This window comes from Lepidochelys kempii, chromosome 18 (genome assembly GCF_965140265.1).
Source record: "Lepidochelys kempii isolate rLepKem1 chromosome 18, rLepKem1.hap2, whole genome shotgun sequence".
NCBI lineage: Eukaryota > Metazoa > Chordata > Testudines > Cheloniidae > Lepidochelys > Lepidochelys kempii.
The window spans coordinates 17068734-17084055 of record NC_133273.1 but is presented as its reverse complement, the minus strand read 5'-3'; the positions used below and the strand labels follow the sequence as shown (position 1 = coordinate 17084055).

Below are 15322 nucleotides of genomic sequence, written 5' to 3'. Positions count from 1 at the left end.
GTGCTTCTGAACTTGGTTGTTTAGAAGGACAGAAGCACCCATCACTTCGGCTGCCCTAAACAAAGGATCCAGAGCCTGCCAGTACTTGTGAATTTAATAGATAATGCATCCGAGACATTGAGTCCAATAGCCACGGCCCAAACATAAGGCCTGCTTCTGAGGTGAAATACATATTCATAACTATATCACTTGTTGTAGCCTCCCAAAATTTTGGGTCTTGTGGGAGGATAACCCCTCATGTCATTCTTCAAAACTACCCCTCTTTGCCACAAATGTGGGGAATAATTTTCCTTTTGCTGCAGCTGTATGAATGCTTAGATGTGAATCTAGCCAGTAGGGGGCATTGGTGACACACAACTAGAATCATAACATGGCAAGTTTCAGTTGCAGAAAGTCAGAGAGAGGAAGTAGAGGATGTGAGAAATTGATCTCCGCCTGCCTCCCTGCAGCAGAGAGGAAGAAAACCGTTAGGATAAGGAAGTTGCAGATACCAAGAACTGTTCCTGTTTGGTAAGGACAGTCTCAATTTTAAGAAAGACATAATGGTTTCCTGCAGTCACACTGGAAAATCCATCTACTTCATTGCATTTCAGAGGGGCTAAAAGTGTGTCCATCTTCTACATTCCAATTATCCCTGCTAATAGCTTTCACCTGTTGGCATCTATGGAACCAAACAACAGCAAAGGAACTGGTAGGGAAGGAAAAGTGTGCCTCACTCTAAATTCCTTGTTTGTGGGTTGTGTGTCCTTCCATCAAAAGCCCAGAATTTTTTAAAAAAGCCATAAATCATAAAAATAACATTCACCAGATGCTGAAACTGTTCCCGTTTATCAGAGAAATCTCTGCTTAGATAATTTTTTTTTAATGTGTAATACTCCAGGAGATGGGAACAGATCTTTTGATGCTATTCTGGTTTAATGAGTAAATGTTTACAAAGGGTTTTTAACCCCTTCCCCTCTTATTACAGGATTGTTCCAGTTTGGTTAATGGTCCAGTGAAGATGGAAAGACTCAGTGGGAGTTGGACTGGGCCCTAAATATCCCGCCCCATAAGTCCCATTTCCATAATGAACCATTCTGACCTGTTGTGTAATTATGTATTTAGGGTGTATGCTGTAAAATAATTGAGAATTTTTCTTGATCTTACAGTAGCTTTGAAATAGAAAGAATTTGGCAATTTCTCATTCTTGCAAGATAATAAAAGCTATCAGACTATGCGATTCATTAATTGCTTGCCAATGGTCCCTTTATTTTTTTAATTTAAATCACTTGTTTTTAAAGTTACTTGGGAACAAACAAAAGCACCTTTCCCTATTGCTCCTATAACCTTTAAAAACATTCCATTGGATTTCGTTGTCTTCAAAATTAGTAATAAAATAAAAACAGGGAGCCCTTCACTGAGATTCTCTAAGTCCTTTTCCCCATGCCAGATTCCTGATCGTGTTTTAAGGGCACAGAATGAAAAGAGAAATTCGAGAGTAATGCCAAATATCATAAGATTGAGTCTTGGCTTAGATGTGCCTTTTGAATTGTGGTGCTTTAGTCACCGGATGGCACTGTAACACCATCTAGGTCTTTCTAAATGAGATCTGGAACCAGATGGGTGGAGAATATAAGGGTGTTTATGTTAGAAGCAAAAAGAAAAGGAGGACTTGTGGCACCTTAGAGACTAACCAATTTATTTGAGCATGAGCTTTCGTGAGCTACAGCTCTGTAGCTCACGAAAGCTCATGCTCAAATAAATTGGTTAGTCTCTAAGGTGCCACAAGTCCTCCTTTTCTTTTTGCAAAGACAGACCAACACGGCGGTTACTCTGAAACCTATGTTAGAAACGTACAAGGGATCCATGGAAGGAGACTTCCCGAAATATTGAATGTGGCGTATTCTGTCATGCTAAAGTATGTTATGAAAAGTGATTGCAGTAACCGAAACCCTTGACCTTTCTTTGAAGCTGCTGTTTGTTTCAGACTTTCTATAACCCTTTGACCTAGGACTGTGAAGCTGCTTGTGTAAGCACCCAAATTGTGACTGGGTTTAAACAATGGGATATGGGCATCGGTAAGCCAAAGACCTCAGCTTTCAGGGCTGATCCAAGTTGTTCTCCTCTAGATCTATATAGTCCATGCAGCAACAGTGTAACCTGGCACCTGCAGAAGTGTATGTATGGGGCCCACTAGCGCATTAGCATATGGAAAACAGGATCATTAGTACCCAGGCCTAGCGTCTAGGCCCCATTGACTATATCTGGAGCAAACAGTGCCTGGGGGATTCCAAATTTCTTCATATCTTTTGAGATTTGGAAATTGCCACCCTGTCATTGTTGGCAAGATAAAGTCACTTTGGAAGTAAAGGTGAATCACAGAGGTAAAGATTCATGAGAGTCGGGGGGGGGGGGTGTGGTGTGGTGTGGTGACCAGAGCACATGACTGTACAATTTCCAAAGGGGGTAAAGCTGGGAAAAATTCTCCCTCTCAACTAGTTTGGGTGGCTTTAATATTCAATAACATACGCGTCTGACAATGCACGTTCTTAGCTTGTTGCTTGCTAGCTATGTTTAGCTCTGCTATTTCTAAATTCCCCAACATTTGAGAAGCTAATGCGGCTTGCTCCAAATCCTCACTGTTAGAAATCCCATAGATAATGGCTGGGGACTGGGAGCCAGGGCTCCTGGCTTCTATTCCTGACTCTATGTACCAGTGCGTGGCTCCCTTCACTCTTGTGTGTGAGTTTCCCCCAGTGTAACATTGGTATAATGCTGCCTACCTCGTGGGTATGAGGCTTTGTGTTTTCAGGTGCTTTGAGATCCTTGGCTGGAAGGTGCCACGAGCTGCAAAGCGGTTCTGTTTGGGTGGGTGGCCTGGTGTTGCTTTGCGTGGACGCTGTCCTATGTCTGCATGGGTGCGCAAGGTTTGTGCCCTGGAGCTGCTGGGGTGCTCTTATACTGAGTGGGGCAGGCTGCTTGTGTCTCTGCATCAGCAAGAGAGGTTGGATGGGGGGTGGGTCAGCTTATTGTGGAGAAGGGCATAGGCCATTAGTAGGATCTGTTAATGATTTGGGGTGGGAGGGTAGGATTCCTTCTCCAAGCCCCTAGCGGATTTCCCATGGGCATAGGGTGCCCTCAGCATGTGGCGCTAGGGATGAGAAAGGGGACACTGCTTGCAGCCCAGCACAGCCCGCACCAGCGGACTAAAAAAGAAATCGCCCCACTCCAGCCTCGAGAATGTCATTTCTTGCCATGGTGTGTGGATCTGTCAGGGCTGTTTAGCTGCAATATGACAGATTGTCCTATTAATGTGTCATCAAGTGCACTTTTACAAATTCATGGCTTGTCTACAACTAACCTGAAAAGGGGGCTTAAGTATGAGAAGGCGCCAAAGAAAGTTAAATATTATTAACAAATAAGACTGCCACATAGTTTTGATGGAATGTGAGCTGGGGGGGGGAGGTGATAGGTTGTTAACTGTTTAGCTTCTCTATCTCTGTGTTTCAAAGATCTGGGTTTGTGCTCCCAGCTCTGACACTGACTCACCCTCTGATTTGTGGGTGGGTGGGGAGGAGAATGTTGCTTTTATGCTCTCTGCCTCAGTTTCCCCATCTGCAAAGTGGTGAGTAAGGATCCTGGCCAACCTTTGTAAAGGTCTTTAGGATCTGTGTTTAAATGTGCTGTGCAAGTGCTAAGTTGCATTACTTGGAGGATAATCTCAGTCATGAAAGGGAGTCAAACTCAGGAAAATGGAAGTGCCTTGTACTCTAGTGGATAGAGCAGAGGACTGGGAGTCAGGGCATCTTGAATTTTATTCTTAGCTCTGCCACTGCCTTGCTGGGCAACTTTGTGCCACTTCACTGGTCAGTCCCTCAGTTTCCCTATCTGTTAAAAAAAAAAGGGGGGGGTTGTTATTCCCTAGCTCGCATAGCATTGGTTAACACAACGTGTCCACACACCTACGCCCAGTGCTTCGAGATCTTCCTCGGGAAGGCCATGGGGAATGGCCACACGGCCTTTATTTAAAGGCACGGTGAATGTGAGGGGGTTTGGAGAAAAACGTTTGCATGGAGTGAAGTTGAATCGAGAGGAAAAGAGGAGCCCTGACATCTGGATGTGTGTCCGTTGTGATGCTGAGTTCAATTGCAAGCCACATACTTCTAATGCTGCCACATTCCCAGGGGCAGTTTTGCGATTTTTCTGAGATAATGAAGGGGAGTGTGGTGAGGGGTGCTGATTTAAATCTCCCTGGCACAAGGGCCAGGTCCACTTACAGGGCGTCTCTAATAGGAATGTGAAGAGAATAGGCTTGACAGCTCATTAGAATGTGATCCCGCCCCCTTGTTTTCTTTTTTTTTTTTTTGTCTCTTCAAGTGGATGGAAACACTCAGGAAAGAAGTACTTATTTGCTGAGGTAGAGCAAAGGCTGAGGAGGGCTTTGCCAATTTGCAGCTGGAAAAAGGAGCACGGAGAGAAATCAGAGATGATCGAAACTTAGAGAGAGAGGTACCTGAAATCTTGCATGGGGTGGAAAGGAGCTAGGAAAGGAGACACAAGACTCCACATCCTGACAGCTGTTTACAACATTGGAACTGATTGCTCGTCCTCTTATTAAAGCCAACGAAAGACAAAGCCAGACAGGGTTTGGCTTGGGACAAGTTTGTCTGCTCCTAATAGACCTAGGTATCTCGGATTCCTTGTCTCTCCCAATTTTAACTCTTGATGCATGCGAGAGATCAATTCTCTCCCTAGAGGACTGAGTCCTTGGTTGGATTCTGACACGTTCTGCTTCTCCAGGAGAAGAGCGATTGTAGCAGCTTTGGGTTTTCGTTGTCCAGCATTGATGAAAGAAGAGAGAACCGATGGGGGCTGGTCATTAAGGAAGGGGTCCAACAACTAAGCTGAGGATGGGCGGACCCCATTGAGGCACCCTTTGAATGGTGCATAAGGGTTTAAATGACAGAAGGTGAAATCTCCCATTGAAAAGGAACAAACCCACAACCCCCCTCCTGGGCTCATGTGCTGTCACTTCTGGCCTGAGCTACAGTTGCCCTGAGCCATTTGACTTTCTAGGTTTCATAGTTGAGTGAATTTTAATTGAGATCTGAAGACTTGGTGGAGGTGGGGGTGGGGTAAAATTTTTAAGGCAGAGTTGGGGGGAAATCTCCACGACAGTTTCCATTTATGAAAGCTCTGCGGGGCTGAGCAGACTGACTTCCTTCTTTCCCCCCCTTTTGCCTGATCAAACTGCAGCTGTGGATCAGAATCTGCAAACAAATAGATCCATGTCGGTTCAATGTATCCAACTTGAACAGAGGATCTCTCCAGAGACAAGCGCGTTGGTGCGTGCTGATTTGACATCATCTACCAGAGTGGATCATCTTCAACAGCAGTAACTTCAGAAAGAAAGAAAGAAAGAAAGAAAGAAAGAAAGAAAGAAGCCATCTGTATTTATTATTTCGTTTTGCTCCTGGAGAGTATTCAGCCTCAACCCAACACCCCCTTCTAGGAAAAAGCCAAAATGAGGGGCTGGATCTGGCTACTTGTGGCAACTTTACTGTGCCAACAGCTCTCTCTCTTTAGAGTGATGGCAGCAAAGAAAGAGAGAAAGAAGATGAAAGAGCCCAATCAGTATACAGAGCCCTTCAATGCGACCCTGTCCAACAGTGAAGAACTGCACGGGCATCCCAAGGTATGTATTACAGTAACCCATGTGTAGTCAATGCACTGAGTAGTTTCTGGATGTAATGTGTGGTTGGATTATTTTTTCATTGATCCACCCAGTCTTTTAACAAAGTCCCTTCCTCTTGCAAGAGAGAGGTGTTTAGAATATTCTTTCTGTGGCATGATTTCTCATCCCCCCCCCCCCGCACGCCCTCAAATGACCAGAATGCTAGGGATGATGATGATTTATTACTTTATTTACTTGCATTACTAATGTGCCCATCCTGGTAGTATCTGATCATTTATTAAGGCACCTGGTTTACGGGAAGTTTGTTTTAAGTATGCAAATTATCCTTGCTCAAAAACAGCTGTTAGTTTCCAAGGGGATATCCGGGTAGCCCCGAGTCAATTGGCCATCCTGATGCTAACATTCCAATATCATTAGTGTGCGTCTGTTGCACGCAGGCTTTTTGAGCTTGGGATACGATGCTAAAGCAGACTTAGATGACAGTGGTCTGAGCCCCTGAGTATGTCTGAGCCCTGTCTGCACTACAGCTTCCACCAGGGAAACTGCACACATTGGGAATTACAGCTCAGAAAAGTCCTAATGTAGCTAGACAACCTCTGTCAGGAGATATCCAATCGCTGTTTGTGTTGGGAAGGATTTGAGACTGTAGTAATAATGCATGAAGGCAGATGTATATAGTAGGATCCTTGTGTGAAAGATCAGCATAGACTTTGTCTAGTACATTAATGCCTGCTAATGCTGTATTACCAGGCATAGCAAGTGAACCAGTTCTGCAGGGTGAACCCTTTCCAGTAAGTGTCAGTGAGAATCAATCCCATCTGAAGGCTGCAAAAATTTGCAGGTCAATTGTTCAGGGATCCCAGAAACCCTTTAAGATACAGCCACTGAGAATTCACATTGAGTGATGGGGTGGGGGGTGGAATTAAAAGCAGGTCCTGGGATTAGGAGCAAGACAGAATGAAAGGGAACTGCAGCAGTGAGAAAGAAGGGAGTAACCTCCTCCATCACGCAGTCCCTTTCTCTCTGACACACACACAAAAATGTCCCTCGTTTCAAATGTAGATGACCTCTAAAATGTGACTTCTTTGATCACGAGCATTAGGGGCGGCAGTCACTATAGCAATGGAGGAACAAACTTGTCAGAAACTGGGAGATGGCAGGGAGGGTGCATTAGAACAATTGGGCTGACATTCTAAATATCCCATTCAAAGCCATTGTGAGAATAATTGGTTAAGGTTGGGCAGGTCTGGGAAACTGTCTTCTATATTAAAAAGCTGGTGGCTGCTCTTAAGTGATCATTAGGGGGAATATAGGCTGTATTTCTTCTCTTAACCTTGCAATGCTTATTGCAGACTTTGTCCTTGCAGACTGTATTAATTCTTGGCGGGCTCATGCTCCTGATCTCAGTCCCTTCTCCCAGGCACCTCTTTAAATGTGTCCTTCTCCTTCTGCACGCTGGCCCAAATTCATCATGGTGTAACTCCGCAGCAGTCCATTCAGGAATGAATTTGGCCTGCTGAGTAATTTATCAGACCGTTAGCAGTGTGTGTCTTGCTTTCAAACTTAAACAAAATCTAGTCCGGGTTGAAATTGATATAGCAATGTAGGCATTATTGCTAGAAGTAGTGTAGCTGTTTCAAGGTAACACACACACACACACACACACACACACACACACACACACACATATATAGTAATTGTTTAGAAGCTGCAGCTTCTCAAATTGAACTACCTTGCTGCTTCTATGGCAAATCTTTTGGCTGCTATAACAGGTTGGTGGTGCAGTGAAGACAGCATCTCTGAAATAAAGATAGTGCCAAAACTAAATTCAAACACTCCAGATCTTGTTTGATATCCAGATCCAAAGTTTGCAACTTGAACTTCTCATATGGAGAGATCTTATAAAGTGAAGAAATCTCAGTTACTAGTTAAGGATTGTTTCGCAATATATCCAGACTCTGGCTGAGTGTATATTGTATTTACATTTATATAGCACCTTATGAGCCAAGGGGTTTTAGACAAACTATAAACATAGAGCACCACTGAGCTGCATCCACCTCTGGGGTGAATGTCAACTGCCATCTATAACAAGCAACACTTTGATCAAGGACACCAGGGCAAGCAATTAAGTAAATTGCCACAGGACCATGCAGGAGCTGAGTTTTTAAGGTCTCATCTGAAAGACCCCACACAATAAACAGCTTGAACTTTACATATCTACTTCTGAAGCTGACCCTGTCAGGCTTTGAATCTGTGGGCCCAAGGAGTCTAGAGGTTTCATACCTGATCTCGAGATCACAAGATGCTTTACAAGGTGCACTGGGTGTGCAGTGCCATTGAAATGAGTATCTTCAGCTCTGGAGAGGAAGGCTCTAGCTAACCAGTGCACAGCTTGCTGCATGAGAGATATGATACATGTTTTAATACAGACTGTGCATTAGATGCAATTGTACTAAGCTGCCTATCTGTAGGCACAGGCAGCTCAATGCAATTAAGACTAAGTATCCATTAGTTGAAAATAATATTTTACAGCATGGTTAAATTGCCAAAGCTTTTGTTTAAATCTGCCTTTAAAATCTGGTGCTGCCTAAGTGTTTCATCACAGTAGAAGTTCACTTTGTATGGAGAATTTGCAAAAGTATACTTTCCCCTTAGCCATGGAAATGCGGATCCCAGCACCCACTCAGCAGAAAATGTCAGGATGAAGTAACAGGCCCCTGGTTCTTCCTTTCAATTCAAAGTGATTGACTGTTGAAAGACAACTGTTTAAATACCCTATAAATAATATATGTGATGAGAGAGATGAGTAGCCAGAAATTAGAGGTTTGTACTTGTAATCCATACCTTACAGGGAATGGTAACTGGCATGGTTTGAAGAGGCAATTACTCTCCTTAGCTAAAAGAAAAGGAGGACTTGTAGCACCTTAGAGACTAACCAATTTATTTGAGCATAAGTTTTCATGAGCTACAGCTCACTTGAGTGTAGAGATCAAGCAGCATGTAAAGGACTGCATGATTTGTCTGTATTGTTTAGAACTCAACATATTAAAACCCACTTCGGAAGTATCCCTTCTCATATGCTGGATGATGATATCCCTACCTTTAGGGGTGGGGTGTCAGAAATCAAAGCTTCTGGATCTCACTCATTTAGCTTGATCACTTGCTGGAAGCTGCTTTTTCATGAAGACTGAATTAGCCTCTTTGGCCACCACTAGGATTTGAAGATATTACCTTGGAGGAGTCTCATTTGGTAAAGGTGACCTGCCAAAGAAAAGAAAAAAAATCTGGCAGTGTGCTTTTTCCCTTTGGTATTGTGCATAAAAAAGGCTTAACCATTTGTTTTTGTTGTTGCTTTTTGAAAATCAGCGGTCTTTTACCATACAAATTAAGATCTTGTTTACCCTTGAAGACTTTGTGATCACCTGGAGAAGGCTCAAGAAAGTGAAATCTGATTAGCTGAGAGGAGAAGTGATTTTTATTAGGCTGCTTAAAACTCAAGTGTGTGTTTTCATGTGTTTAACTAGATATCTGGGAGGCCCATCTTTGTGCTGAGACCACACCCCGGCCTTTTCAATTAGGGGCTGAGAAAGCCCCTGAACATACGCGGCCTCTGAACATACACAGCTCTCTGGAATCATCCAGGGAGACCTCTAACTAACTCTGGGAAGTGGAGCACTTGACACTCCTGATATTCCTAAGGACGAAATACTATACATATTTAAAAAGGGCAAAATCCCATTTCCCCTCCCCCCCCCACTCCAGCTGGGTCATTTTTAAAGTGATTTGTCTTGTTAAGTATGTGCAAAGAGCTCTTGTCTTTAGCCCAAGGATGGACTTTCCAAGCCAAGGACATGATAAATTGATAGAGATGGTCAGGGAAACTTGTCTATGAGGCAGTCCCGTTTCAGTTTGGCTTGATGCTTTGGCCACCCCCATGTCATCCACCAGCCAGGCTTATACCCTCCTTTCCAAAGGCGGTGCAAGGCTCCCTCACCCTGATGTACAGGGACCACCTCCAGGAACAAAAGGGGAATTCTGTCTCCACAGTCCATTCAGTCCTTAGCTTCACTGCTGAGCTTGCCAGTGGTATCCATACCCACTCAGTATGGTGCTCGGTCACCTTTTAGGGAAGGCTGGGCCTGCGGTCAAGGAGCTTTGGCTAACAAAACTGGCTCTTTCAGCTCAGCCAGAAGAGGCTCATGCTTTCAGATACAGAGGCCCTAGGTTCCTTCCCTACTGTTGATCCACCCACATCCAACAATGGAGGGGTTCAGGAATAGTTACTTGTCTGATGGGAAGATGGCATTGCCAGGCTAAAACAGCCATCATGTGGTAGCTATTGACCAGTGCTGCTCTGGGATGGATCTGAACTGGCTGCCAGGGGAAGTTAATGCTCTTTATCCTATTACCAAGCCATTGAAATGTCTAGTGCCCCTATCCTAACTCCTGTCCCAAGATAATGGCTTTACATTAGCGCAAGTAACTGATCTATGTTTTCCCCCCAAAGGAATCAGTTATTAAATCCTTTATTCTAGGCAGGATCTATTGTAAAAGGTTTTTTAAAAAATACCTGAACAGAGCTGGATCTGTACTTAGATTCAACTGCTGGAAACAAGAATTGTACTTATATTGCAGCACTCGGGTATGACTGGGCTTTAAACCAGAACCTCCTGCCTAGGTGTGTTGTCCTGTTTGATGGTTTTAAAAATCTCCCTGGGCAATTGCACTGGGTGCAAGAGAAGCCTTTTGTGAGCTAATTTCTGCCTACCCTGACCACCTGAAGAGTAACAGGTTATACTAAAAGCAGACTAGATTATTTTCACACACAACATGTGAATAATGATGACATTGGACTGCATGTTACCTGACAGAGGTTAGTGCTCACTTGGTCATCATCTTTTTGCCTTCACTGGCATCTAGCTAAAGTGCTGCCCTGCGTGCCCTAAGAATGCATGAAGCAAGCTGGCTAGGAAAGGGTCATTTCTAATAGGGCCTTTCAAATGGGAGGGTTTTACAGATTTGGCCCATGCAGGAGTCACATTCTGCTCATCACTGTGATGCAGCCACCTCTGGGGTTGAACACCTCTGCTGTTCAACAGCAGCAGTGTAGAATGAGGAGAATATTGTGTATCCCACTGAAATTGTGGGGAGAATTTGAGTTAAGCGGAATTTTACTCTGGTTGGAGTTGGTGCCAGAAGTGTCTATGTATCTTTTAATAGTCATGAAGTGCTGCAGGGGGTACCTGGTTTTGTATCTCCCCTGAGTGCTATTTTGGGGCACTTATTCAGCACCACTTCCTTCACCACTTTGGTCTTTCCTTGGCAGTCCCACAATGAGGTAGCGCCTAGGTGTGAACCTGCTTATCTTGTGAGATCTGATAAGATCAGGGCTGCAGGCAGAAAGCTAATTATCCTTGCACTCAGCTCCCATTAAAGGATGTTTGGGAAGCCAAGAGTGGGAAAAGGCTGGAGGTTGGAGCTAGCAGAGTTTGTATTCTTCCATCAGCCATAGGAATCGGAACTGGCTGCAGCCTAAGGTGAACAGGCAGATGCAAACTGAAGGGCAGCTATGTTACTCTGCTCAACTTTCAAGTTGTCTTTGGAGCTTAGTTTGTCCATGGCAAATTAATAGGATTCACACAGATGGGAATTTCAAAGGTTTGAGGGGTTTGTGTGTAATGGGTCAATCTTCCCTCCTTCCCCCACCCCTGAACAACCAGTGAACCAACTGGTTCGTGAACAATGTAAAGGCACATCTGCTCCAGGCGCTAGGTCTAGTGAGAAACTAGACCTTGATCCTTCCCATGGACACTGTTAGCTACTGGAGCCTCATTTTGATCCACTTGAAGAAAAGAATCTAGGGGAGCCTTTTGATGGCAGAACCCAAGTCAGGCTTTCACAGCAGCCAGCAAAAGCAAATGTAGCGACCGACATCATGGGGCTACTAGCAGGGTCTGAACTTGGGATTTCCAGCACTAGACTCACCAAAAAAAAAATTTGTAATGTTTCGGGTTGAAGGTTTGGTTCAGTTCTTGTCTTAGCTGAACAGATTCACCAATTCCTGAAAAATAACCAGGACCTGGTCTACCTGGGCTTTTTCATTTAATCTCCTCCCCCCTCGATCTACTTCTGTGCCACTTTTTCCTTTCTGTTTCAATCCTGAACAAAACCCAACAGTCCTTCCATTTAGCCAGTCCGTTGGAGTAGCACAAAGCACATACCACCTGTGGTCGTGAGATGTGCATGTTTGCCTCACTTGGGAGATGGTGCACTCAATTAAAATTCAATTCAAGGAGACTTTATTGGCATGACAAGCTCTATGGGTATGACCCAAGCTGTCTGTCAGAGATGGGTAGAACCCACTCAGGCTAGAGGGTTGGTGTTTGATACCCTGTGTCATTACTGTCCATGCCTGACCCACTGTGCTGGGAGCTGTAACAGAGAAGAGGGTATTCATCACCCATTTGAGGTTGACTTAGAATGGTGTTACCAGTAACGCCCAGCCCTCAGCAAGTAATTCAGAGCAATGAAATAGTTGGACTTACTTGGTCTTTCAGTCTGCAAGCAGCTTGCAAGATTTTCTTGAACTAATATTATTTATTTCCCAAAGGACCTCACTTGGATTTCTCTTCAGGAGTTGGAATCCTATGAGCACAGTGTAGACAGCACGGCTTTCTGTCTAAACTGTCTAATTCTTCCCTTTCTGCAGTGCCTTTCCCAACCCGTGCTCTGCCTGTAAGTTCAGGGATCTCTTCACCTGCCACTTCAATACAGCTAGCTCCGAGTCCAACTCTGCCACCTTTGTTCACCCGGAGTAGCACTTACTCCTGTGAGTAGGCCTACTGACTTCAATGGGATTCCTTGTGGGAGTAACGGTGACAGGTGCATGCCCTCAAAGTGGATTAAGGCAACTTTCTGAGCAACACAACAGTGTTGGAGCAGGGGAATGAAGAAGAATTCCTCCAGTTAAAAGCAGAGGGCCATTTTGGAGAGGAATTCCAGTTGGGATTTGGCTAGGAGACTGAGCTTAACACCTCTGCTGTAGTGAAAATTCTCATGAGATCCTTCAAAACCACATGTGGTCAGGTCCTTGGTTTTACGTCTTGTTAATAACCAAGAGTGTGTGTAACCATGAGTTATTAGTAGCTGCCATGGGATTTGTCAGGCTAAAAAACAGCGATATATCATTTTTAACTAGTTCCAAACAAAATACTTTACTGGGGTAAGTCATTTGTTACTAATTGTACAATGGGCCTGATTGCACTCTTGCTAGTGTAAATCAGGAGTAACTGATGTCCAGAGGCTTCACGCTCCTGTAAAACTGGTGTCATCAATAGCAGGATCAGGCCCAATTTGTGGCTAGTCAAAGGTTAATTAATTTATTAAGAGAGCAGGGCTTGTTTTCCTAAACCAAGAATGTTAACTTCAGTTTACCACAAGAGTTTTAACACAAACCATAGATACTGTGGTTCTTCATTGAAAAAAATGCTTGACACTAGTGAAGATAGCTCAGTGGTTTGATCATTGGCCTGCTAAAGCCAGGGTTGTGAGTTCAATCCTTGAGGTGGCCATTTGGGTCAAAAATTGGGGATTGGTCCTGCTTTGAGCAGGGGGTTGGACTAGATGACCTCCTGAGGTCCCTTCCAACCCTGATATTTTCTGACTCTAAGAGGGGGACAAAGGAGTGGAGAATCATGGCCAATGGTGGGAGACAAGTTCATTAGCCTGTTCAAAGGTAAGGGGCACTGCCACTGTACAACCATTCTCTCCCTCCCCTCACGATCCTTTCCTGTGTTACTAACGATCCGTGAAGTTATTAAAGGAGCAGGAATGTATTTAATGTTGACTTGTCTACCTTGTAAAGTAGTTTGTTTACTTTTTTCATTTCACTCACTCAGCACAGATGCCGAAACAACACTAGCTGGTTTCATTTTGGTTTCCAATAGAGTTGCATCAACCAACTGGATCCCAAATGCACTTTAACTTCCGGGAAGTTCACATCTTGCTCAGGATACAAACTTTGATGCTTTGAGGTCTCTTCCAGTCCTACATTTCTATCACTCTGTGATTCAACCTGCAGTACTATCGACAGTTCATTCCATGATGGGTGAGGCCAGGCCAGGTTCATTCCATGATGGGTAAGGCCTGTATGGTGACAGCGGGCTACACAGGTTGTATTAGTCAGCCCTGGAGGTAGAGAGCCAGACGGCATCAGAGCGTCTGTCCGATCACCCAATTGCAGCCCAGTCTGTTTCTTATCTACCATAAGGGACACGATGGAGCTTTAAAAAGAAAAGGAGTACTTGTGGCACCTTAGGAGCTTTAGTTTCTTGTCTGTTTCACAGTCCGGTTCTCATGCACTAGCAGAAACACTTTTGTATCTGGGTTGCAAAGTAATGTTAAAAGGTCTGATCCAAAGTCCGCTAAACACTTCAACGGGCCTTTTGGATCAGGCCCCTAGGACCTGATTTTCATCCACGTCAACGAGAAATCTTCCACCGCCTCCAGCGGGGCAGCTTTGGGCTTATAAATAGCAAACCATGATGCCGGGCCCATCTCCTGCAGCAGCCTTTGCTTTGCCTGGATTTCGAGAGAGAGCGCTCTCAGTCCCGGGCAATACCTGAGTTGGCTGCAAGCTCTTTCTGGCTGCCGGAGCCTGCCTCTGCCAAGAAAAATAAAGAGGCTTGCATGCTTATTCCGAGGATTGCTCATGCATGCCATAGTAATTAAATAATAATACCACAAGGATGGAACATTCATTTTAACCGTCAATCACCCTTGCGCTGGAGAAATTGGGGAGTGCCACGGCTGCCTTGCAGAGGGATTTGTAATTCAAGGAAGCTGCTGGAGTGATGGTTTTTTACTTCAGGAGGGTTTCTTTGTCATTTCTTTCGCTGGGATGTGCCATCTGGGCTTTTTTTCCAGTGGGGTGTCTGCTTTCTGGCTGACTTCCGTTCAGCACATGGAAGGCTGAAGACAGTCATCCATCTTCACTGTAAATGGATGGGTCAGCCCAGAACCATCTGCCTGTCTGCTGATTATTTAAGCAGCAGGGAGAGGGCTTTGCACCTGATCTGCAGCCCAATGAAGTCAATGGGCATCCTTGGGTCGGGCCCTTATTTGCTAGCATGGCTCAGTGTATTCTGATCCCTAAGGAACCAGCCTGTAGGTGACACTGTTGAGCTTCTGCCACATGAGCCAGCCCGTTCCACCAGGGACCAAATAATCCTGCCTTCCTTTCCGCTGGAATCCAGTCGTGCTCTTGTTTTGTTCTGATGAGGGCTTGAGGGAATATACCGCACCACCTGAGCCAGGCACATTTATTAATAGGCCATTTCCTTCTGCTGCGTGAGCTGCACCACAGACCCACAAATCCCACTCACTGGGGGAAGAAAGGCACCAGTTTCCCTTGGCCGAATGTCAGGCAGACACTTGTCAGCCCTTTCATAGGGAGACTTTAACCTCCAGAAAATTAATAAACAAACAACAGCTGGGCACGACTGACCTAGAGTAAGATATGGAGATGCTGCATCCACTCAGTGTCCAAGATGGGCTTGAATTGGAATCTCAGATCTGAACCCCCTTCCATGCCATGAAGTTCAGCAACAACCTTTGTCCCTGTTCTTAGATGAGATCCTTATTCTTGGT

At 44.7% G+C, this 15322-nt stretch overlaps 1 protein-coding gene across 1 annotated transcript in view; it reads left to right on the top strand.

The window, feature by feature from the left end:
* Positions 1-5168: 5168 nt before the first annotated feature.
* C1QTNF12 (C1q and TNF related 12) overlaps positions 5169-15322 on the top strand; it is a 37567-nt gene continuing 27413 nt past the window's right edge. Inside the window, exon 1 of the mRNA XM_073316852.1 lies at positions 5169-5674. Within this exon, the coding sequence (XP_073172953.1) occupies positions 5504-5674 (171 nt within the window). The 5' untranslated portion in view covers positions 5169-5503. The remainder of the gene's footprint in view (positions 5675-15322) is intronic.